Below are 23,803 nucleotides of genomic sequence, written 5' to 3' on the forward strand. Positions count from 1 at the left end.
AATCTTGCATGTTCTTCACATGTATCCCAAAACCTAAAATGCAATAAAATAAATGGAAAAAATATATATTAATTCTATAATAAAAAAATTTAAATTATAATTCTAAGAAATTTTTTCAAGATACAATATGAATGATCTGTGAAGGTCCTATCATATGTGAATAATGACACCTTTTCTTGTCCTAATATGCTGTCTAGATCCCTGGTACAACATGGAATAGAAGCAGTGATGGTAACATTAATAGTGAATGTGTATATTATTTGTTGGGTAGTCTAAGTGTTCCAGATAAATGTGTATATTTCATCTTCACAATAACCCTGTCGGGTAGATTGTATCATTATTCCTCTTCACAGGTGGTGAAACTAAAGGACAGAGAGGTTTTTATAACTTGCCTAAAGTCACACAAACAGATTTAGAATTTGAATGCAAGTGGTTAGACTTCAGAGACTGTTCTGGCTTTAGAGGAACTGATTTTCACTGTCCACTGCCCCCGGTCACTAAAAATGTGTTCTTGAGAGAGTATTTATCTTCTGTATTTTTGGATTTATTTTGTTATGTATATATTTAACTTATTAAGCTAGATTTAGCTTTCAGCCTTGTTTCCGATCCAAGTGAAAGGATGTTTTTAAGCGTTAGGGGAGAGTATTATTGTTGTTATATTATTATATTACTCTTTTTTCACCCAGGACCTTTGTGGGGACAGGTTGGGTTTTTGCGAAGCTCCTTTTACCACCTCTTTGGTGGAACCCAACCTTTCACTAAGGGTGTATCCCCTTTGGCTTACTTAAAAAGTCTCCGGTTCAGCTCCCACCCTTGTGTGGCCGTCACTGCTTATTCTCCTGGCTTGGAGTGTTGGCATCCATCACACCTGCAGTCCTAGCCTTCTTGTTTGCTGAGCGCACACCATTCACTTTCAGCTAGTGGCCCCTTTCATTATTATTATTAATATGCAGTGAATAATTTTTCTTCCTTGAAATTAGAATAATGTGCTAAAAATAATTTTTTTTTTTGTAATTTATCCAGAATTTCATTGTATTGTAGTGAAATGGCTTTTAAAATACCATCTCAGGGCCAGGCATGAAGGCTCATGCCTGTAATTCCAGCACTTTGGGAGGCCGAGGCAGGTGGATCACTTGAGGTCAGGAGTTTGAGACCAGCCTGGCCAACATGGTGAAACCCAGTCTCTACTAAAAATACCAAAATTAACTGGGTGTGGTAGCACACACCTGTAATCCCAGCTACTTGGGAGGCTGAGCCAGGAATATTGCTTGAACCCAGGGGGGCGGAGGTTGCAGTGAGCTGAGATAGTGCCACCGCACTCCAGCCTGGGCAACAGAGCAAGACCCTGTCTCAAAAAAAGAACGAAAATACCGTCTCAGGAAACTGTGGCTCAGAAGTATAAGAACCTTGTCCTCAGTCAAGCAGTTAGTAAATGCAAGAACCGATATTGGAACTTAGCTCTTAACTATTATACAAAATGGTTTCATTTTAATGACTCAGCTTCCTATGTGCACTCAAGGATTTCTGACTTGAGGGATTTAAAAAGTCTTGGAGCACTTATTTATTTATAGGCAATGCCAACTCTTTGTAGTATGATCATTAACAATTTGGTGGATTATCTGTGGTAAAGATTATTAAAACATTTTTTCTGTCTTCTCGATTCTGATGCCTATACATGCTTGGCTGGCCTCACTGTCCAAATAGTGTCTTCTCAAAGAAAGAAAATTAAATTTAATGATTAGTCTCAGCTAAACATGATTAAGAACATAAAACGTTCTATGACATCATCATGCATTCTGAATCAACTCTAGATGGCTTTGTATTGCCTTCTACTCTGATCCTTCAGGGTACCATTTCCTGTGGTGGTGTGGATAATAACAAGGTGACAGCCTTCCTTTTATGTAGGAGCCTTCTGCCTGTTGTGTCAACCTCATTTCCTGCGTAGGAAGACACACTGTGTTACCGGGGAGCTTGGGCAGGCCTCAGGAATCAGTGTCTCTGATGAGTGTGCATAACTTGTGAAGCTGAGATGCCAGAGGAACCATTTTCAGGATTGTCTTGTCAGTCCCAACATCTAGAGCCTGAAACTAGGTTAACAAATTCCAGTAGGGCTAAGTGGGAAAAGAGAAGTCTACCTGTGAACAAGCTTAGAATCAAAAGGAGAGAGGGTGAGCCCAGAGGAATTTTCCTAGCAGAGGCCAGATGTTGCCGTTACTTACTGTTTGGTGCCTAAAACCTTTGGCATGGGCAGGCCAGGAAGCATTAAGTGAGCAACCAGGAAGGCAGTGCAGTGCTACCCATGCCCTGGCTTGGCTTTAGCTTCATTATTTTCTCTCTACATTAAATAGCTAGTGTTTAGCTTTTGTTTGATTCTAGAACATTGGTTCACACCCTTTTTTTGGTTTGAGACAAAATACTCCTAACTCAACATAGCAGTGGAACAGAATGGATTTGACACTGAAACAGTAATACGTTACACTCAGCATCTTAAAATTTCTAACAGCCATGCAGAAGCATCATCATCAGAAGCCTACACCTCAACCACTTTGTGTTTATAAATAATTCGTAGAAAGCATAGGATGGTTTGGGGTGAAATAGTCTTACTTAATCAGGGTGTGTCTTATTAATCTGAAGCAAGTTTTCTAAACCTTGGGACTACAGGTATTGATCGACTTACGACCTATGCAACTTACGACCATTCGACTTTATGACCACAATCGCTAGCCACGACTGCCCCGCTGTAGATTTTTGGAAACACTACAACATTTTGATGTGTATCAAGAATATTGCTACCGCCTGGGAGGCTGTGACGACAAAGTGCATGAATGGCATCTGGAAAAATTATGTTAAGCGCTATGTTAATGATTTTGACGGATTTGACAGTGAACATGAACTTGAAACGATTCGGGAAAAAATAGTAAAACTCGCTAAAGACCTTTCTTTGGAGTGTGAAATGGAAGATATCGAAGAGTTGCTAGACAAAGAATCCGGAGAACTTACAAATGAAGAGCTAATCGGACTGGAAGAAGAAAGAGTGGCGGAAGAAGAAAGAAGAGAAGCAGAGAAAGAAGAGGAGGAGCCAGAAAGAAAGTTCACCACTAAGGGATTCTCAGACGGTTTATCTTTACTGAATAAACTTCTTATACATTTTGAAGCAATGGACCCAAACATTGAACGATTTGCAAGGATTGAACGGATGGCGCATGATGTGTTTCATCTGTATCGTGAAATTTATGAAGAAAAAAAGAAACATAAAATTCAGACAAAGCTCACCATGTTTATGAAAACACGAACTCCGGTAACCCCAACTGCTGCCTCAGATGATGACATCAACCATCCGCAGCCAAGCACCAGCAGCCAATCGAATGTTTCATGCATGTTTATATATTTTGATATGTTTTGCAATTGGGAAAATGTTTCCTATGGTATTTTTTACACCTGTATTTTGTATTTTTGTATGCACTTGTATTTTGTAATTTTGTATGTTTTGCAAATATTAAGCCAGTTGTACTAGTAATGCAGTGTTTTACTTAAACCTGACGAATGTAAAAATAAGAAACAAAATGGTGTAGAGATGATACAAATGGCATAAAATGAACAAAGAAAATTATGATATATGACAATAATGAAAGAAAATTATGATAAAATATGACTTAAAGATTTTTATAACATCATTTCACAGTACTGTACATATAGCCTACTCAACTTATGACCAAATCGTGTTACGACCAGTCTGTCAGAACCAATCGTGGCCGTAAGTCGAGCACTAGCTGTACTGACATTTCGGTTTGGATAATTTTTTGTTGTGGGGGACTCATAAATATCACAATATGTTTAGCAGCTTTCCCGGGTTAAACTCACCACTGGATGGCAACAGCACACACCTAGTTGTGACAACAAAAGAAAAAAAAAGTATATATATATATATATATATATATATGTATCTCCAGACAGCAACAAATGCCCCCAAGGGGCAAACTCACACACAGTTGAGAACTGCTGACCTAGAAAATAGTGGTTCTGCTGGAAAAGTATGCAGAGACATGTGGAGACAGAAAAGTCTGGGAAGGAGAATGTGGGAGACTGCTAAAAATGTCTGCAACTACAGCATTTTCTGTGCTCTTCTGAACTCATCAAAAGGTGGACTCAGCCTGGGCAGACATTTGAAACTGCCTTGACTAATTGTGCAAAGCAGAAATGATTATAAGTGACATTTTTGCTGTATACTATTAGGCCAAAAGATGATACCACTCCTGTGTGGCTCACTTTCTGGGAATGTTAGTCTTTGGAATCCAGCCACTGTCCTGTGAGAAAGCCTGGACCACATGGAGAAGTCTGCATGGAAAGGAACAAAGGCCATTGCTCTGACACCTGGCTGTGCTTGCAGCCAGCACCGCCTTGCCAGTCACATTAAGAGAGCTATCTTGGAAGCAAATCCTCCTGGCTGCAGTTGAACTGCCCCAGTTGATACTATGTGGAGCAGAGATAATCCTTCCATGCCAAGCCTGAACCAAGCTATAGTTTCAATGGCATAAGAAGTGACTGTCTTTGTTTTGTGCCATTAAGTTTTAGGATGGTTTGTTATGCCAGAATAGATAATGAGAGCAGTAGAATTGGTAGTGGATAGGCTCACATAGACCTGCATATGTAGGACAAGACTTGGATTCTAAATATATTGAGGATCATGAATTGCTCTCCTAATGATCAGTATACAGTAATGTGGGTCTGAAAGTAGATTTGAACCTAGTTTATTGCTTAGGATGTTGGGACACAACACACTCGGGAACTGTTAGCAAATGCAGTCAGCTTTCTGTATCTGCAGGTCCTATATCCCCAGATTCCATCAACCACAGATCGAAAAGTTCCAGAAAAAACCCAAACAATAAAAAATAATAATATAACAACAGAAAGTAATACAATTTTAAAAATATTAACAACTATTTATATAGCATTTATACTATATTTGTTACAAGTAATCTAAAGATTTGATGTATATGGGAGGATGTGCATAGGCTATATGCAAATATTGTGCCATTTTGTTGTTTTTGTTTGGTTAGTTTATCTTTTAAAGACAGGGTTTTGCTCTGTCACCTAGGCTGGAGTACAGTGGAATGATCATAGCTCACTGCAGCCTTGACCTCTTGGCCTCAAGGGATCCTCTTGCCTCTGCTTCCTGTGTAGCTGGGACTACAGGCATATGACACCATGCCCAGCTAATTTTTCAAAAAAAAATTTGTGGCGACAAGATCTCACTGTATTGCCCAGGCTGGGCTTGATCCACCCACCTTGGCCTGCCAAAGCACTGGGATTATGATGTAAGCTACTATTCTTGGCCAACTATGCCATTTTCTATAAGGAACATGAGCATCTTTGCATTTTGATATGAGGGGAGTCCTGGACCTAAACTCCCTGAAACACCGAGGGATGACTGTAGTCAAAGGAAGGCAAGTCAAGGTTTCCATGTAAGCCAAGATAAGGTGGGTGATTAAAGAGGCAATGGGATGTGGAAGAGGTTTGGCAGGAAGTATCAAGGACACACTGGAAGGGAATTTGGGATAAGGACAAGGTGGAAATGCCAAAGCTGAGCTGTTAGAATCCAGGTCAAAATGGTCACAGGGAACCTAGGGCACCTGGCAAGAATTTGGTATTTAACTGTCACACTCTCCTCCCTGTTAAGGGTCAAGATTTGAGGTGCAGTTGAATGTCCTAAATAGAGAGGCAGGGGATGCATGGTCAACTGCACTGAAGTATAATTGTCCTACCCGAATCGTGAAAACAACAAGCTGTCACATGCAGGAGGCTGCTGAGTGTTCTGATTAGCAGCACAGATTCTGAATTCTGACTGCACCACTTACCCACTGCATGGCTTGGGAAATCGCTGTGTTTCTTTGTGCCTCGGTTTCTTTCCTAAAAATGTAGGTAATAGTAGAAACTTTTAGGATTATTGTGAGAATTAAATAATATCCATAAAGCACCTTGCCAGCACCTAGTACATCTTATGTATCCAAAAACATTAGCTTTTAAACTGTATTATCACTTGTGTCTTGAGCGCCACGGCTGTAGTCCCACTGTGCACGTGTTTGGACGACAGCAAGCACTTCTCACCCTGTAGGCTGACTCTGTCACTCTTCTTGGTTTTCTCTATTCAGCCCTGTAAAGTGGAGTGTCCTTTACTACATCATACAATAATAGGTGGTAAATAATCACAAGAATAACAAGAGATTCATCCTAGACCAATATCAAGATAAAATAGGTAACAGATTCATTTCTGATAATATTTTATGGTTGTTTTCTGGACTTAAAGTGGAGAAAATTGAGCACTGTTTAAAACCATTTTATTCTAGGTAGCATAACTGTTTCTAATTCTGTGTCAAATTTGTCCCAACTCCTGTGGTAGTCAGTACAGAATTTCTCTATTGCTTTACATGTATAATAGGATTAATGATATTTGTCTCTTGAAAGAATAAAAATATTTGTAAAGCACTTAAAAATTCAAAAAATTCTCATGATCCTCTTATGAGGTTATATTTTGAAGGACCAGTGAATTTATATACATAGAATTATTTGGAGATAAAATTAATAAAAATTAGAATAAAGTAATCTGTCTTGTTTACAGTATCTTTGCTGAATCTCATTTAAATATATTTACATGACCTTGAAAATGTGGATCATACAAGGTCAATATTTGTTTCCATTATCTTTGTGCTAATAAGATCAATTATGAGGCAAATAACAATGTCCTTGTCCTTTGTATGAAAAATGACACTAATGACACATAATTAGAAGGACTTGTTTTTTGTTAATTAAAAATATATATTGTGCTGAAACAATCTTAATAGTATCTTGAATATCCTTCAAGATATTCAAAACGTTGGGGCAAAATGTTGGGAAGGAAACATTTCAAAATACATTTTAATGTATCCTAAAACGTTTTATAAATCACCTATTCATTTTTTGAAAGGCTATTATGTGCTAAGTATTATACTAGGCACTGGGAATACAGAGACATTTAAGGCCAAAATTTGCCCTTCTGGGGCTTACAATCTGGGCGGGGAGTGTCCAGATTTGTCAAGGCACTTGTTTGCATGTCCAAAGATTGAAGTGTGCCAGGGTCCAGTATGGGCATGAGAGGGAGGGTGGTTCATTCTGGTTACAGGGAGGAATGTTTACTAATGCTTCTTAGAGAAGGTGACCTTTGAACTAAGATGTTCACCAAATAAGAGAAGAGAGAGGTGAAAGAGAGGACATTTTGGCTGAAAGATTTTAGTCCAAGTCCTGGAGGAAGAAAGGAGGCTTTCGGGATAGCTGAAGGTTGGCACAGGGAATGTCACTGTGTGAGAGGGAGGCTGTAGTGGGGCCAGTGGCTACTTGGAGGTGGGTGTTATGGGCAGTGGGCATCAATATTGTAAAGAGCTAGATTAAACGTTTGACAGGCATATCATCCTATATGTAATGTTACGTCGGCATGGATGTAAGGATAGAGAGAGTTTTGTTTATTCTGACCTCTCCTCCCCACCTAAAATCTGGGGGATTCTCACAGGGCTTTTTTGGGGGTGGATCTATTCAACTTTTGAGCTTTATCCCCCCAAGTCACCTGCAGTTCTCCTCCATTTTTTCCCTGCCACAACACTCAGCTTCTCCAAGTAAGAGCCAAACAGACATTTCATGCACAGGGCTCTTGGTCTTTTTGGGCTGTCTCAATCTACCCCTGATTATTATAGACAGGGAAATGAGAGGCTGCAGTCTGCAGAGAGACTAGGTTTTTTTGCTTTCACTGAATCTTCCTATGTCCTACTCTGTCAGAGTAAGAGTCATGCGACCACGTTTGCTGTCCAATGAGGCAAAGCAGACTGTCCTATCGTTTTTATGATTGCACTGCAGCAACTTAAGCAGATGTGTGTCAGTATGCCCAACTACTAATTGCATGTAAAAGCTTAATTTACATGCATCCTCTTTGCTTTTCTTTGAGTATTCAATGAGTAGTTGCCAAGTAACTGAAAACATGTCTAGACACAGATGTAGTATATTCAACAACAGGGTTAATTTTCTGAACTACAAAGTCAAATGTATGTAACCCCTGTAACAGAATACACAGAATTAGGTAAAGAAAAAAATGTTATGATCTAAGGACGGGCTATTGAACTTCACTAGCTGTAGGAACTTTGCTCACCAAAATAACTCTCCCATGCTTTCCTGAGAATACACTTCCAATCGGTAAGAAAACGTTGGGAAGGAAACAGTTAATGACAGGTCTGCAATCTATTTTTTACCTCTACCTGGGATACATGAAAGAGGTGACTCAGTCAAATCCCCTTGCATACATGCTAATAACTAGACATCCTGATAAAAATGCTAATGGTATTTATAAGTAAAAAGATAATAGAGAGCCCTTATCTGTGAAATGCTTTCAGCAGCTGTTCTGGTTATCTATTGCTGTGTGAAAAACCACCCCCAAACTCAGTGGCTTAAAACAATAATTTATTATTATCTTTCACCTTCAGTGGGTTGATGTGGCTCAGCGAGGTGATTTTTTGCTTGGAGCTTCTCACACAACGTTAGTGTTGCAGTTGCAGACATCTGAAGAGATGCTGCCAGCTGATGAGCGTGGGTTGGGCCTTTCAGGCACATGGTCTGCCGCACTACTCAGCTCTGCTGTTGTAGTGTGAAAGCACCCGTGTATGATACATAAACAAATGAGCACGGCTTTGTTCCAATGAGACTTAATTACAAAACAGGTGGCAGGCTGGATTTGAACCATGGGCCATAGTTTGTCAACCCCTGGACTGTGATCTCTGCAAGGGAAGAATGCTTATCCTGTGTCTTGCTAGTGAATCATTAGTAAATTCCGTACTAGGTAAGATGTATTAACAGTGTCGAGTTTGATTTGATCATTGAGCTCACATGTTCCCTTACAGTCTCTCGAATGTTAAACACAATGCTTGTGCATAATGTGGACACAGTATCTGTAAGTCAACTTGCCAACAGATATTAATTTAATTCCAGTTGTTGGCCTGCATTACAGTTGATGTTCCACATTCGTAGATTCAGCCAACAGCAAATAAAACTATTTTTAAGAAGGAAGGTTGTGTCTGTACTGAACACATACAGACTTTTTTTTTTTTTTGGTCATTATTACCTAAAAGATACATTACAATTATTTACATTGTATTTACATTGTATTAGGTATTAGAGGTAATCTAGACATGATTTAAAGTATGTAAATGATGTGTGTGGGTTATACGGAAATACTACACCATTGTATATCAGGGACTTGAGTATCTATTGGTGTTGGTATCTATGGGAGTTTCTGGAACCAATCCTCCACAGATACTGAGGAACAACTGTAGGCTGAAGTTTGGAATTGTCTAGGTCAGTTGTACGTATACTGATTGTACCTAGTTACATGAGAATGGAAGTGGCAGAGCACATACATCTCATTGTAAAAGTGGAAGATCCTGTTAGGCTTTACTTCATTGTTGAGAAGAAATCCAAATTTATTATGAAATATTTGGAGATCATACAGTATATCTAAACTACTTTAAAAGTATTTTTAACACAACAGAAAAGCCTTTTAAGGATGTGGTTTCCAAGAAAATTTTCTTTTATCTACAGTAGGGTTTATTTAAATGAAAGACATTTTTATAGTATGTCTCAATTTAAGCTTGGAAAAGAGAATGAAAGGGCGCAGTGTGAGGTAGATTGTCAGTAACGACTTATTGCATAGTCAGCAAACTTTTTATAAACCTTTCAAAACATTGGTAAATGCAAGATAAATATTTAGCCTTCAATTACATGGAATTTTCTTTTATCTTTTGAGAGCTCTAATAGAAGTAATTTTCCAAAAGGATTACCAGATGACAACATTTTTTTGATATTAGTCCTTGGGGTTGAATAGACAACAGCTATAAGGCAAAGAAAAAGAAACATATAGATAAAATATCTGAAGTTTTATTCTTTTGATTTTTTTGGTGAAAAAGGTTTTGCAATAGAAAATTACAGACAAATACTTGTAATTTTGGCACGTATACAAGCAATACAAAGACTGTAAGCACATTTTTAGCCCTGTTATAAATAAATTTATTTCAGAGGGCAGTGGAACTTTTAATTTAAATATAGACTCAGAATGTTCCTCTATGTTATTTTCTACAACTGTTCTCAACTATTTTGTATTTTAGGTAGTGAAACATTCTTAGATAAGTTAAGTGATTAGATTTTTAAAGCATGACATGTAAAATTTATTATTTTCCAGTTTCAGAAAAGAAAAAATATGCTTAGGAAAACTCAAAAGTGAATAAAAATAACTGCAGAAGATGTTTCATTAGTTATTCCACCCTTAAGGCCTATGTCATGGTGACATGCTAATTCCAGAAAGGAGGAACACAGACATATTATATGAATCAGTGGTTTCTTGCTATTTGCCTCTATTTCAGTAAACAAGACATCAAGCCTCTATGCAAACTTACTCCTGTCCCTCTCCCCATGATAGCATGAGAGCAGGCCCAGATGACCAGGGAAGGAGATAAGGATGAGATAAGAAAGAAGACCTACAAAAAGGAAAGAGATCCTTTAACTTCTTGAAGTATGCATCAAAGCACAGGTGTGAGGTTTTCTGTCAGAATTAAATTATGACAGGATTCTCAATGGGATTATAGTTTTAGATTTGCATCTTTCTTATTTTCCCACATGAACTGTAGCTCCTGCAAGCCAGCTGGCTGCAAGGTAGAAGTAGCAGAGTGCACCCTTTTGAGTTCTGCTGCCCTTTGGCTTTGGCACTGAGGTACTGGCTCCATCTTTCTGAACAAAGATGACATTATGCAAAATTTTCTCAAAGTAAGTTTCACCAAACTATTTAGAGATCTTTAAATGATGTTTCAGTTGATATACAGACAGTGGCGGGTGGGGAACAGTATTCTTGTTTTAAAAAGAAAATCACATCTTAATGGAAGAATTGCTGAGAACTTGGCAGGCAGAGTAGTGTGGTTTTAATCACATTTTGGAAATATGAAAAATGCTCACAAGGTAGTAGGTTTATGGAGACTTGGAAAACAACAGTAACATCTTCAGATTGCCTGTGCACTCCAGGGACAGACTGTGATGAGTGGAGGTGCACGCCCTGCACAGAGTTCTCACTGGCAGGACTTTGTCCTTTGCTGTGCCTGCTGTGTGGTGGGGACTCAGGGTAAGAGGGATTCACTGCTGCAGGTTGATGGTGTAGTTTCCCAAAGAAGTACACAAAATAATAAAATGAAGGCTTATTTTGTCTTCCTAACTAAGCCAACCATAAAACAACTCATAGATGTTTTTCAAAGTTGTTCCTGTCACGCTCTGCTTGTCTCAGCCTTTCTGTGCTCTCAGCATCACCGCAGCAGGAAGCTCGATGATCTCGTCTGCTTGCATGATGCATTGCCTTTCCCTATTTCAAATGTGTCTTTTCTTCATCCTCCTTCCCCAAGCCCAACTCTTTTTGCCAGGACCTATTTATCTGGTACAGCATTTTCCACCGTACTTGTTGGTTTGTTCCAACTCTCAGGGAACTCTGGCAATTTTTCATGAAAAAGAAAGCTCTTTTTTGCCTTGTTTTTATGTCTCTTACATCCTTAGCATTTTTCTGCTAGGATCACCAAACTGTTACTAGTCCAGCTTGATAAGATTCTCCTCTAGCACAGGTGATGCCTTAACATCAGGTTATCAGGATGCCTGACATCCATTCCCATCCCCAAATTTGAGTTATTTGTCTAAATAAACTCCTAAGTATTTCAACTAAACACTTAGTGCTAAATGCCTCCAACTTTGTTGTTTTGCCCAAAATATGTATTGTTCTCAAAAGCCCACTGCTATTTTGTTTTGTAACGAAGCTACAATATTTCCCAAACTTTTTTCATATGCTAGCATTCAAGGAGGAAATCCGTGATAAGCAATTATTGTAGTGCTTGATTTCACAAGCTATTCATTTCATAACCACGTAGATTTAGTAGGAATCCTTGTTTTCCTAATGTTAATATGTTTTTCCTCAATCATTGTATATTAATTTCTGTTTTCCGTTACAGATGGAGACTGGAAGGTGACTGTTGTCACTGGGGATCTTGAAAATGCTGGCACCACAGCAACAGTGTTCCTTTATGTCTATGGAGAAACAAAATGTTCAGGTCCTATTATTTTGGGATCTGGGAAACACCAGCTGTTTAACCCTAACACTGCAGATATATTCAAGGTAAAAATGATATGGCTATAACTTGTTTGCTAAGATATATTGTGATATACATTCCCAAAGAGGAAACAGAGTGATTTTTTGTTGTTCTTTTGGTATACATTTGCATTAAATTTTCTTGGTATACATGGAATGTTTTATCCCACGGGAGCTGGGAAACAGTAATAACAACGGGGACATGAGATTTTTGTTTCTTCCTCATTTTTTATTAGTATAAAGGCAAAAAGGTACATGCATTTTAGAACATTAAAAAATATAGTGGAAAAATTTACTACTAATCCTGTTGTTGAGTATTTCCATGTTTGAATATCTGTCCACACGTTTTCCACAAGCACACTAACACGTATGATGGAGCATGATGGCATGATGGAAAGGTGGTGCAGCCTAATGACTAAGATATGGGCTAAAGACTCAAAGGGTCAAGATTCAAATGCTGACTTTGCCATTTAAAGCATGGTGACCTGGACATGTGATTTAACCTTTCTGTGCCTCACTTTCCTCAATAATCTTTACTTCAGAGGGGTTAGAATGAGGATTAAATTAATCCTTTGTGTAGTGTCTGAAATGCTCAATAAATGTTTGCTGTTGAGATTGTATTACATAGGCAATTTTGTAGCAACCTGTTTTACATACAATATTGCCATTTATGCAAGGAGCTACATAGTCTTCCTATTTACAATTTTTATTGATTAAATACCAAGTTATGTACTATGGATAAATAGAACACTTTAGTGTCGTTGGACATTTAAATGACTTCCAAATTTTTACTATTACAAATAATGCTGCAATGAACATACGTTTTTTTTGATGGAGTCTCACTCTGTCACCCGGGCTGGAGTGCAGTGGCATGATCTTGGCTCAGGGTAACCTCCACCTCCCAGATTCAAACGATTCTTCTGCCTCAGCCTCCTGAGTAACTGGGGTTACAGGTGTATGCCACCATCCTCGGCTAATTTTTGTATTTTTAGTAGAGATGGGGGTTTCACCATCTTGGCCAGGCTGGTCTCAAACTCCGGACCTTGTGATCCACCCTGCTTGGCCTCCCAAAGTGCTAGGATTACAGGCGTGAGCCACCGCACCTGGCTGAACATACTTTTAACCTTAGCTTTCTTCTTCGTCTTTTTTTTTTTAAACCAAAGCTACCTATTTTCTTATGACAAATTCTGAGAAATGGTATTGTTCTTGATCCATTTTGACAAACTACTTTGTAAAAATATCTGATTTACATAACACATTGCCTGCAAAGACATAGTAAACAACTGGTAAATTTTAATGGTCATTAAATCATTACTACATCCCAAATCATGTTACCTATTTTTGCCATATAACATATTTAATAATTTTAATTAAAATTTATCAATTTCTTTGTGAAAGTTAGAGTACATGACTGTGGATCAATGGAAGTTGTCTTCATTTCTTTTTATTAAAAGTGCTTGTTTGCAGTATAGTTCACCCTAGCATTCATATCATAAAATTCATCCATTTTTAATTTTTTTATGTTTTAAAGTTTTGTTTTTAATTGACACATAGTTGTATATATTTTGGGGATACACTGTGATATTCCAATACATACATATATTGTATAATGATCAAATCAGGATAATTAACATTCACCCATTTAAAGTGTAAAACCTTGTGAATGTACTAAACAATCCCCACGATCTAATTTTAGAACATTTTTATCACTCTAAAAAGAAGTGCAGCACCCATTAGCAGAAACTTTCTGTTTTCCTCTCTCCCAGCTCCAGGAAACTAGTAATCTACCCTCTGTCTCTATACATTTGCCTGTTCTGGACACTTCATTTGAATGGACTCATGCAACATGGAGTCTTTGTGTCTGACTTCTTTTGCTTAGCGTAAAGAATGCTTTTGGGTGTAATCAGTGTTGTAGCATGTATCCGTACTTTACTCTGTTCTATGGCTAAATAATATCCTATTATATATATGGATGAACCACATTTTATTTATCCATTTATCAGTTGATACAGATTTGATTTGTTTTCACTTTCAGCTGTCATGAACAATGCAGCTATGAACATCTATGTACAAGTTTTTGTGTGAACATGTTATCATTTCACTATGTGTATATCATTTCATACATAAACTTGGGTATATACTTAGGAGTAGAATTTCTGAATCATATGTGTAACACTTTGAGGAAATGCCAAACTGTTTTCCAAAGTAGCTGCACCATTTTTACATTTCTACCAGCAATGTACAAGGTTCCATCTTTATACACATCCTTATCAACATTTGCTTTATCTGCTTTCTTGTTCTAACCATCCTAGTGGATGTGAAGTGATATCTTATTGTGATTTTGCTATGTATTTCCTTAATGACGAATGATATTGAACACCTTTTCATATGCTTATTGGCCATTGGTGTGTTTTCACTGGAAAAATATCTATTCAAATGACTTGTCCATTTTTATACTTGATCTTTGCCAAAAGGCTGAGAAGCAATGCTCTGCTCATTTTTAATTGGATTATTTGTCTTTTTATTAATGAGTTTAAGAGTTCTTTATGTATTCTGAATATGATCTATTATCACATATATGTTTTACAATTTTTTCTCCCATTTTTGAGTTATCTTTTAACTTCCTTGCTGGTATGGATTTATGTTACCTTTTAGTGTCCTTTCAAATCAGCCTGAAGAGTTCCCTTTGGTATTTCTTGTAGGGCAGGTCTGCTAGTGATGAATTCTCTATTTTTGTTTATCTGATAAAGTCTTAATTTACATATATAAGTCTTGGTTGACAGGTTTTTTTTCAGCACTTTGTGTCATTCCACTTCTTTATGGCCTTTATGGTTTCTGATGAGAAGTGAGGAGTTAATCTTATTAAAGATCCTGTACATATAATAAGTTGTTTATTTTCTGCTGCTTTAAAGATTATCTGCTTATTTTTGGCTTTCAACAATTTTACTACGTTATGTTTAGGTGTAGATCACCTTATTGTTGGTTTTCATAGTTACCGTGGTTGCAAGGTTGCCAATTTTCAAGACTATGGTGGAGTTGGGGAGAGTGGGAGAGAGTAGATCAAGGTACAATACACACTCTTATGTTCCTACCAATGTTCATAGTTTTCATTGAATAAATGCTCCTCAAGTTGTTACAAGCCTTCAATTAATTTTCAGAGCTCTAGATAATTTCATTTCAGCAATTTTGTTGTCCAGCACTGGATTTATGGAGGGCCTCAGTCTGCCATTTCAGAAGTCCTGCTTTGTTCTTATCTTGATCATATTTTGTTATTTTTAATTGAAGTTTCTATTTCTCCATGAACTCTTCCATGATTTCTATAAACTGCTGAAGATAAATAAAACTGGCCCAATATAAATTTGGGTTTCAGCCTATGTCATGTTACCAACTCCTTGAAATGTAAGAGCTACCGTCCAAGTGGCTCTTGAGACATTGACTATCTTATTATTGTCAGAACAGTAAAAATGTCCTTTTATATAACTGAGTCATATGGTAGGTGACAACGTAGGGTAACTGTAATATTCTTCTGACCCAATCATAGGTCTTAAAGAGGAACCTGATTGTAGGACTACAAAAAAGAGGAGGATTCTAGTTTCAAAAAGGGCTTGCAAAATGATGTCAGTAGCTTTGCAGCAATTTTGATATCTACCCTCTATAGACTATAGAGTTCAGCTCTATGGTTGCACCTGGACTATCACTGAGAACCAAGATCAAGGAAATGAGACATCCTCAAGAAAACAACCAACGCAAAATTAAGAGCAAAAGTCCATTACTGCAGAAAGTTGGAGCGAGTAGGCAGAGAGGAGTTTCTAGAGAACGGGGGAATAGACCTAGTTAAGTTGCTAACCCTTGAATCTGTTCATTGCCTAACATACACTAGACACTCATGAATATCTGTTGAAAACATGAAAATTTAATAAAAATGACTTTGCTGAAATTTGTTTAATATTGGCTGCTTTATCTTGGGGGCATCCATCATTGAATTTTTCTTGAGGACCTTCTCACTCCGAGGAAATCGTAAAGGCATCCCGTGTATCTTATCTGAATATGTTTTGCTTATAAACCTGCCCAGAGATTTAGTTGAGCTTTTCATTGCATTTTTGCAAATTGAAACACTAAATAGTGTTCTCTGTTGCTTGGAAAAAGTTAGTGCTTATGCTATTCACTCCTAGAAAGTCATTTTCTGCTTCTGATTTACTATTGTATAAAGTCAATTAATTTTGTAGATGAATAGGTTTAATATTTATTGTGAACTCTTAAGGCACTTGCCTAATCATTGAATATCCCTTATGCTCCTTAGAATAGAAATGGATAATACATTTTTACCTTTGTAAAAACAATTTATATCAGCAGCAATGAGAAGATCTATATTTGAGCTCCAACTCTGCCCTTTACTATATAAGGAAACATGGGTAAAGCACTCAACATTTGTAGGCTTCAATTTCCTCCTTTGTAAAATGAGTGCAACAATACCTTATAATATAACTCTGCAAACTGAAAGAGTTAAACATCAATGCACTTTATATAAAGTATAAAACACTCATCATTATTCTCCTTAGGCTGACTCTTATGATCCTGCCTACAAATTGTGGTAGACTTCCTGATGGGATGGGGTTTAAGATAATTTTTCAGATGAATGAAGGCAGGAAGGCAACTTGGCATATGGTTAGTAGGTGGCTATTGCTGGCATGGGGGTATGTGTAGAAATGCCTGGAGGCTGGAGTAGGAGGAAGGAACATAAGAAAACAAGACTAGGTTGGCTGAGCTAGAGCAAGGCAGTGAGTATGTAATATCAAGAGTGTTTTTCTGGGACTTTTCAGTGTTTAAAGGTTAGATGTCCATGTGGACCTACAAGCTATTAGCCATTAGCTAATGAGTATTAGCATATCATTTTGATTTTGGCACAACTCTATGATTTTATTCTTTATATATTTTTTCTTTTCTCTCCTCCTTCTTGCCCTCTTCCTTATCTTCTTTTCCTTTCTTTCCTTCTTTTTTTAGGGATCCTAAAACTTGGAGGTTGGTAATATTTTACGTTGACTTTATTCAGAAGTTTAGGAGTGGTGGTACTAAGCAGTTCCTTGTTTACATGATATTCCTGTGGATGGCAGATCCTAGGGATAATTTAGCTTAAACTTTTTCCTTAGTTACAAAAGTAGAAATATTTTTAAAATGACATCTTCTACTTTTGGGTCACCAAATTTTCACTTACAAATACTTATTAAGAAAAGTTAGTAATGGTGCTTCCCTTAAATATATAATAAATTACAGGAATAAAAACCCCAGTTCAGATTATGTCAGCAAGATGACAGAATAGGATTTTCTCAGCTTCAGTACTCCTCAAAGGAAGACAAACTAACAATTATCTACAGAGAAGAGTGCCCTTTGTGAAAACCCCATAAACTGGGGGTGAGACTGATGTACCCCACAGAAACTCAAAAAAGTTTCATTAAGAGAAGCAGTTATACTTTGCATCATCTTTCCCTCATGCTGGCAAGGCATCATACCAAGCTAGTTCTAGATGGGCATCTAGCTTTTTCAACATTTTGGGGTGCTTGATGGAAAACTCACTTCTGCTTTCCTCCATAGGGTATACTGGGGGAATTGGCAGGGCTAGATTATATGTGGTCAGCCAGGAACAAAGAAGCATGGCAGGGCTCACAGCAATCAGTGCACAGATCTTGGCCATAGCACTGCATTCCTGCTGTTATCACTATCATTGACTAATCAGAGAGCTTAGTCAGTGGCTCTGCTCAACCACAGAGCAAAACTAATGGTACTTTCTGACCAGATAATGCAGTCTGCAGTTTCCCCTGTCTTGGTTCTAAGCCAGTTGTCAGGCCAAGCCATGGAGCCTAACATACAGCCCTGCCTGAGCAATGAGCCAAGCCAATAACCCGGCCTGACTCTGGAGCATATCCTGTAGCCCTGCCTGACCAAGAAGCCCAGAGAGGGTCTCTGCTAGGACATAGAACCCAGCCTGTGATTCCACTAGGGAAGGCAGCCCAGCCAGTGACCTTGAGCAACTACAGGGCAAGCCTATGTCCCTGCCTGAACAGGGAGCTAGGCTAGCAATCCAGCCTACCATGAAGCCCAGTCAATGGCCCCTCTCAACTGTGAAGTTTAGCCTACAGCCACACCTGGCAATAAAACCCAGCCTATGGCCTTGCTTAATTGTGGAGCATAGCCTGATGGAGCAGGGAGTCCAGACAGTAAACCCACCCAATCATGGAGTGCAGCCTATAGCCCCACCAAACCGTAGGGCACAATCTACAGATTCTTAAACCTGAGTCTTCCAACCTGAGAGTAGAAGTCCTCATTGACTGTGGAACACAGCCAACATTTCTGCATGATCAGGCAACCCACCCAATAACCCTGCCCAACTGTGGGACACAACGTGTGACCCTTCCCAATTGCAGAGCCCAGGCTGCAGCTAACCCCAACTGCAGAGCTCAGCCTGCATGAATGTGAAGACCAGCCATGAGCACTATCTGGTCAGAGAGCATAGGTTAGGTTTCTGACTAGGGGTGATTGTGGAACCCAGCTTATAGCCCCCCCAATCATAAGGCCAACCAGCAGCACTGCCTGGTCAGGGAAAGCAGCCTATAACTCTGCCCAACCAGAGGCAAATGTGGAGCCCAGCCAGTGGTTCCACTTTACCAGGAGCCCAATCAGAAGTTCTGCCTGACCACAACCTGGGTTGGCAGACCTACTGGTTGCAGAGACCACCTTGTAGTCCCACCAACTTCAGAGCATGCACGGAAGTCTTGCCCAATTAGAGATCTTGACAAAAAGCCCCACCTACCTGTGAATGCTACCAGCTGCTCTGTCGAAAACCCCAGGCTAGGCTGATGGGTAAAGGTCTTTCCCTGCCAAAGTGAACCTGTAAAGACTGGAGGACCTGACCGCTTCCTTAAATGCATAGGCACTATAAGGATCACAAAGACTATAAGGATCACAAAGAGTCATGGTAACATGAAACTACCAAAGAAAACTAATAAATGTCCAATAATTGATCCTAGAGAAATGGAGATTTAGGAACTGATTGACAAGGAATTGAGACTAGTCCCTTTAAACAAGTTCAATGAACTTCAGGAAGAACAAAACAGGTAGACAACTAAATGAAGTTAGCTAAGCAATGCATGATCAAAACTATTATAGAAGTTCAACAAGGACATATAAATCCTTAAAATTAAAATTCTGAAGCTGAAGAATACAATGAATAAAATGAAAAATTCAGTAGAGAGCTTCAACATTTGACTCAAAGAAGAAAGAATCAGTGAATATGAAGACAGGTCATTTGAAAATAGTCAGTCAGGGGAGCAAAAAGAACAAGATAATTAAAAAGGCTGAAGAAAGGTTATTAGTTAATGGGACACCATCAAGTGAAATGATATATGCATTATGGAAATTTCAGAAGGAGAAGAAGGAAAGATAGGGACAGAAAGCCTATTTAAAGAAATGTTCCCTGAAAACCTTATAAATTTGGGGAGAGAAATAGACATTCAGATTTGTGAACCCCAAGGAAAATCATAAATAAATTGTCAAAAGTCAAAGACAAATAGAATTTTGAAAGCAATGAAAGAAAAAAATGATTCATCATATACAGTGGAGCCTCCACAAGACTATCAGTGGATTTCTACCAGAACCCTTGTAGGCCAGGAAACAGTGGGATCGTATATTCAAAAACTAAAAGAAAAAACTGCAAGCCAAGAATACTGTAGCCACCAAACCTGTCCTTCAGAAATGGAGAGATAACGACTTCCCATAAAACAGCTGAAGGACTTCATCACAACTTTACCTTCCTTACAAGAAATGCTAAAGGAAGTTCATCAAGTTGAAAGGATGCTAATTACAACATAAAATATATGAATGTATGAAACTTGCTATAAAAATAAATATATATATATTCAAAGGCAGAATTCTTTCAATTTTTATCATGGTGATACATAACTCATTTCAACTCTACTAGAAAAGTTAAAAAGCATGTATTAAAAATAACTATAACAACAATAACTTGCTATTAGGTATGGAATACATAAACTATAAATTGTAATATCATTAACATAAAATGTTAGATGTGAGTTAAAAGTGTCATTTTTATAGATAATTAAATTTAAATTATCTGCTTAAAGTAGGATGTGAAAATAAGATATTGTATGCAAGTCTTATGTTAACCACAAAGAATAAACTTGCAGTAGATCCACAAAAGATTAAGACAAAGAGATCAAAGAATACCAACACAAAAGTCATCAATTACAAAGGAAGACAATAAGCAAGGAAGAAAAGAATAAAGGAAATATAAAGAATCAGAAAATTAACCAAATGGTAAGGATACGTTTTTAATTATCAATAATTACTTTAAATATAAATGGATTAAATTCTTTGATGAAAAGATGTGCAGCATTTGAATGGATTAAAAAACAAGATCCAATAATATGCTGCCTACAGGGGACTCACTTTAGCTTTAAAGACATACATAGTGTAGTTAGGGATGGAAAAGACTTTCCATGAAATGGTAATTAAATGTGGGCAAGTGTGGCTATACTTGTATCATACAAATTTACTTTAAGTCCAAAACTTTCACAAGAGACAAAGATTATTACATAATTTATCAAGAAGATATAACAATTATAATTTATATACCCAACATGGAGAAGCAAAATATATAAAGTGAGTACATTTACAGCAACAGAAGTGAAAGGAGAAATAAGCAGCAATACTATAATAGTAAGGGTCTTTGATATTCAACCATCAACAATGGATAGATAATCAGATAGAAAATTGATGAGAAAACTGTTGGTTTGAACAGTACTGTAAACCCAGTGAACCTAACAGACATATACAGAGCATTTCATCCAACAGCAGCAGAATACACATTATTCTCAAGGGCAAATAAAATATCCAGGATAGATCATATGTTAGGGCACAAAACATGTCTTAACAAATTCAAGAAGACTGAAATTGTATCAAGTATCTTTTTCTCACTACAATAGTATGAAACTTGAAACAACAGGAAGAAAATTGGAAAATTTACTAATTCGTGGAGATTAAACACACTCCTCAATAATCAAGTCAAAAAATAAATCAAAAAATAACTTGAGACAAACACAAATATGCCAAAACTTACATGATACAAAAGCAGTGCCAAGAGGAAAGTTTATAGCTGTAAATAGCTACATTATGAAAAAATAAAGATCTCAAATAAACAAGCTAACTATTCACTTTAAGGAACTAGAGAAACAGAACAAAATAAGACCAAAGTTAGCAGAAAGAAGGAAACAATAAATATTAAAGTAGAAAAAAATGGAATAGAGAGTAAAAGAACAATAGAAATTATCAATAAAACCAAAAATTAGTTTTTGGAAAAGATAAAGTTAACAAGCCTTTAGCTAGACTAATCAAGAAAAAAGTGAGAGAAGTCAAATAAATAAATTTTTCAGTGAAAAAGAAGACATGACAACTCATACCACAGAAATACATAGATCATAAGAGACTACTATGAACAATTATGTGTCAACAAATTGAATAACCTAGAGAAAATGGATAAATTTATAGAAACATACAACCTAAAAAGATTGAAACATGGAGAAATAGAAAGTCTGAATACACTAATAATGAGTAAGGAGATTGAATCAGCAGTCTCCCAACAAGGAAAAAACCAAGACCTTTAGTCTTCATTATAAGTTCTACCAAACATTTAAAGAATAATCCCAAACCATCTCAAACTCTTCCAAAAAATTTCAAGTGGAGGGAATACTTCCAAACTCATTTTATGAGGCAGGCCTTTCCCTGATACCAAAGCCAGACAAGGATATTAGAAGAAAAAAAAAATTACAGGACAATATCCCTGATGAACATAGAGGCAAAAATCCTCAATAAAATACTGGCAAACACAATCCAATAACACATTAATATATGATTTAGCATAATCAAGTGGGATTTATCCCTGGGATATAAGGATGTACAAATCAGTAACTGTGATACACCATATTAACAGAATGAAGGATAATAGTAATATGATCATCTCAACAGATACAGGAAAAGCATTTGACAAATATCAACATGCTTTTATGATAAAAACTCTCAGCATATTGAATATAGAAGGAATGTATCACAACCTGACAAAGACCAAATATTATAAACCCACAGGAAGCACTATACTCAATGGTGAAAAACTGAAGGCTTTCCCGGAAACATCAGGAAGAAGATAAGGGTGCCTATTCTTCCACTTCTATACATCATAGTACTAGAAGTCCTAATCAGAATAATTAAGCAAGAAAAACTAGGGCATCCAAATCAGTGAGAAGGAAATAAAATCATCTGTTTGCAGATGACATAATCTTATATATTGAAAATTCTAAAATTTCCACCAAAAAGTGGTTAGGACAAATAAACTCAGCAAAGCTGCAGACTACAAAATCAACATTTTAAAAATCGGTTGCATTTTTATATATTAACAATGAACTATCTGAAAAAAATTTTTCGTCCCATTGAAACAATAAAATAATTAGGAATAAATTTAACCAAGGAGGTGAAACATCTCTACACTTAATAACTCATTGTTGAAAGAAATTAAAGTATGTACAATTAAATGGAAAGATATTCCATGTTCATGGATCAGAAAAATTGATGTTATTAAAATGTACATATTATCCAAAGCAATTTACAGATTCAATGAAATTCCTATCAAAATTCTGACAGCATTTTTCACAGAAATATAAAAAAAATCCAAAAATTTATGTGGAACCGCTAAAATCTCTAAATAGTCAAAGCATTTTTGAGAAAAAAGAACAAAGCTGGATGCATCACATTGCCCGATTTCACATTATATTCTAAAGTCATAATAACTAAGACAGTATTTTTATTTTACTGGCATAAAAATAGACACAAAGACAAATGGAATAGAATCAAGAAATAGACCCATGCATATACAGTCAACTGTTTGCCAATATTTGACAATATTTGTCAATATTTGACAAGGGCACCAACAATACACAATGAAGAAAGGTTATCTTTTTCAATAAGTGGTGTTGGGAAGACTGGATATCCACAAGCAAAAGAGTGAAATTGGATCCATGTCTTATACCATTCACAAAAATTAATTAGAAATGAATTAAACACTTAAAATTCTAGGAGAGAAAGAGACCATAGGGAAAACTAGATTTTCCCTATGTTTTGGCCATGATTTTTTGGCTATGACACCAGAAACCCAGCCAACACAAGCAAAAATACACAAACTGGCTAAACTAAAATGCTTCTGCACAGAAATGAAAACAATCAACAAACTAAAAAGGAAATAAGATGAAATGGGAATGGGAGAAAATATTTGCAAACCAAATATCTGATAAGGGATTAATATCCCAAATATATCAGGAACTCATTTAGCTTAATAGTGGAAAAACCCAGGTCAGGCACAGTGGTTCACGCCTGTACTCCCGGCACTTTGGGAGGCAGAGGCAGGCAGATCACAATGTAAGGAGTTGGAGACCAGCCTGACCAACTTGGTGAATCCTCATCTCTACTAAAAACACAAAAATTAGCTGGGGTGGTGATGGGCATCTGTAATCCCAGTTACTCAGGAGGCTGCGGCAGGAGAATTGCTTGAACCCAGGAGGC

General features: G+C 37.2%; 1 protein-coding gene across 1 annotated transcript in view; it reads left to right on the forward strand.

Moving 5' to 3' along the window:
- RP1 (RP1 axonemal microtubule associated) overlaps nt 1-23,803 on the forward strand; it is a 262,671-nt gene that overhangs the window by 162,360 nt on the left and 76,508 nt on the right. The window contains exon 25 of the mRNA XM_037739712.1: nt 12,048-12,211. Within this exon, the coding sequence (XP_037595640.1) occupies nt 12,048-12,211 (164 nt within the window). The remainder of the gene's footprint in view (nt 1-12,047; nt 12,212-23,803) is intronic.

Source organism: Cebus imitator, unplaced genomic scaffold (genome assembly GCF_001604975.1).
Source record: "Cebus imitator isolate Cc_AM_T3 unplaced genomic scaffold, Cebus_imitator-1.0 Scaffold73, whole genome shotgun sequence".
In the NCBI taxonomy this organism is placed as follows: domain Eukaryota; kingdom Metazoa; phylum Chordata; class Mammalia; order Primates; family Cebidae; genus Cebus; species Cebus imitator.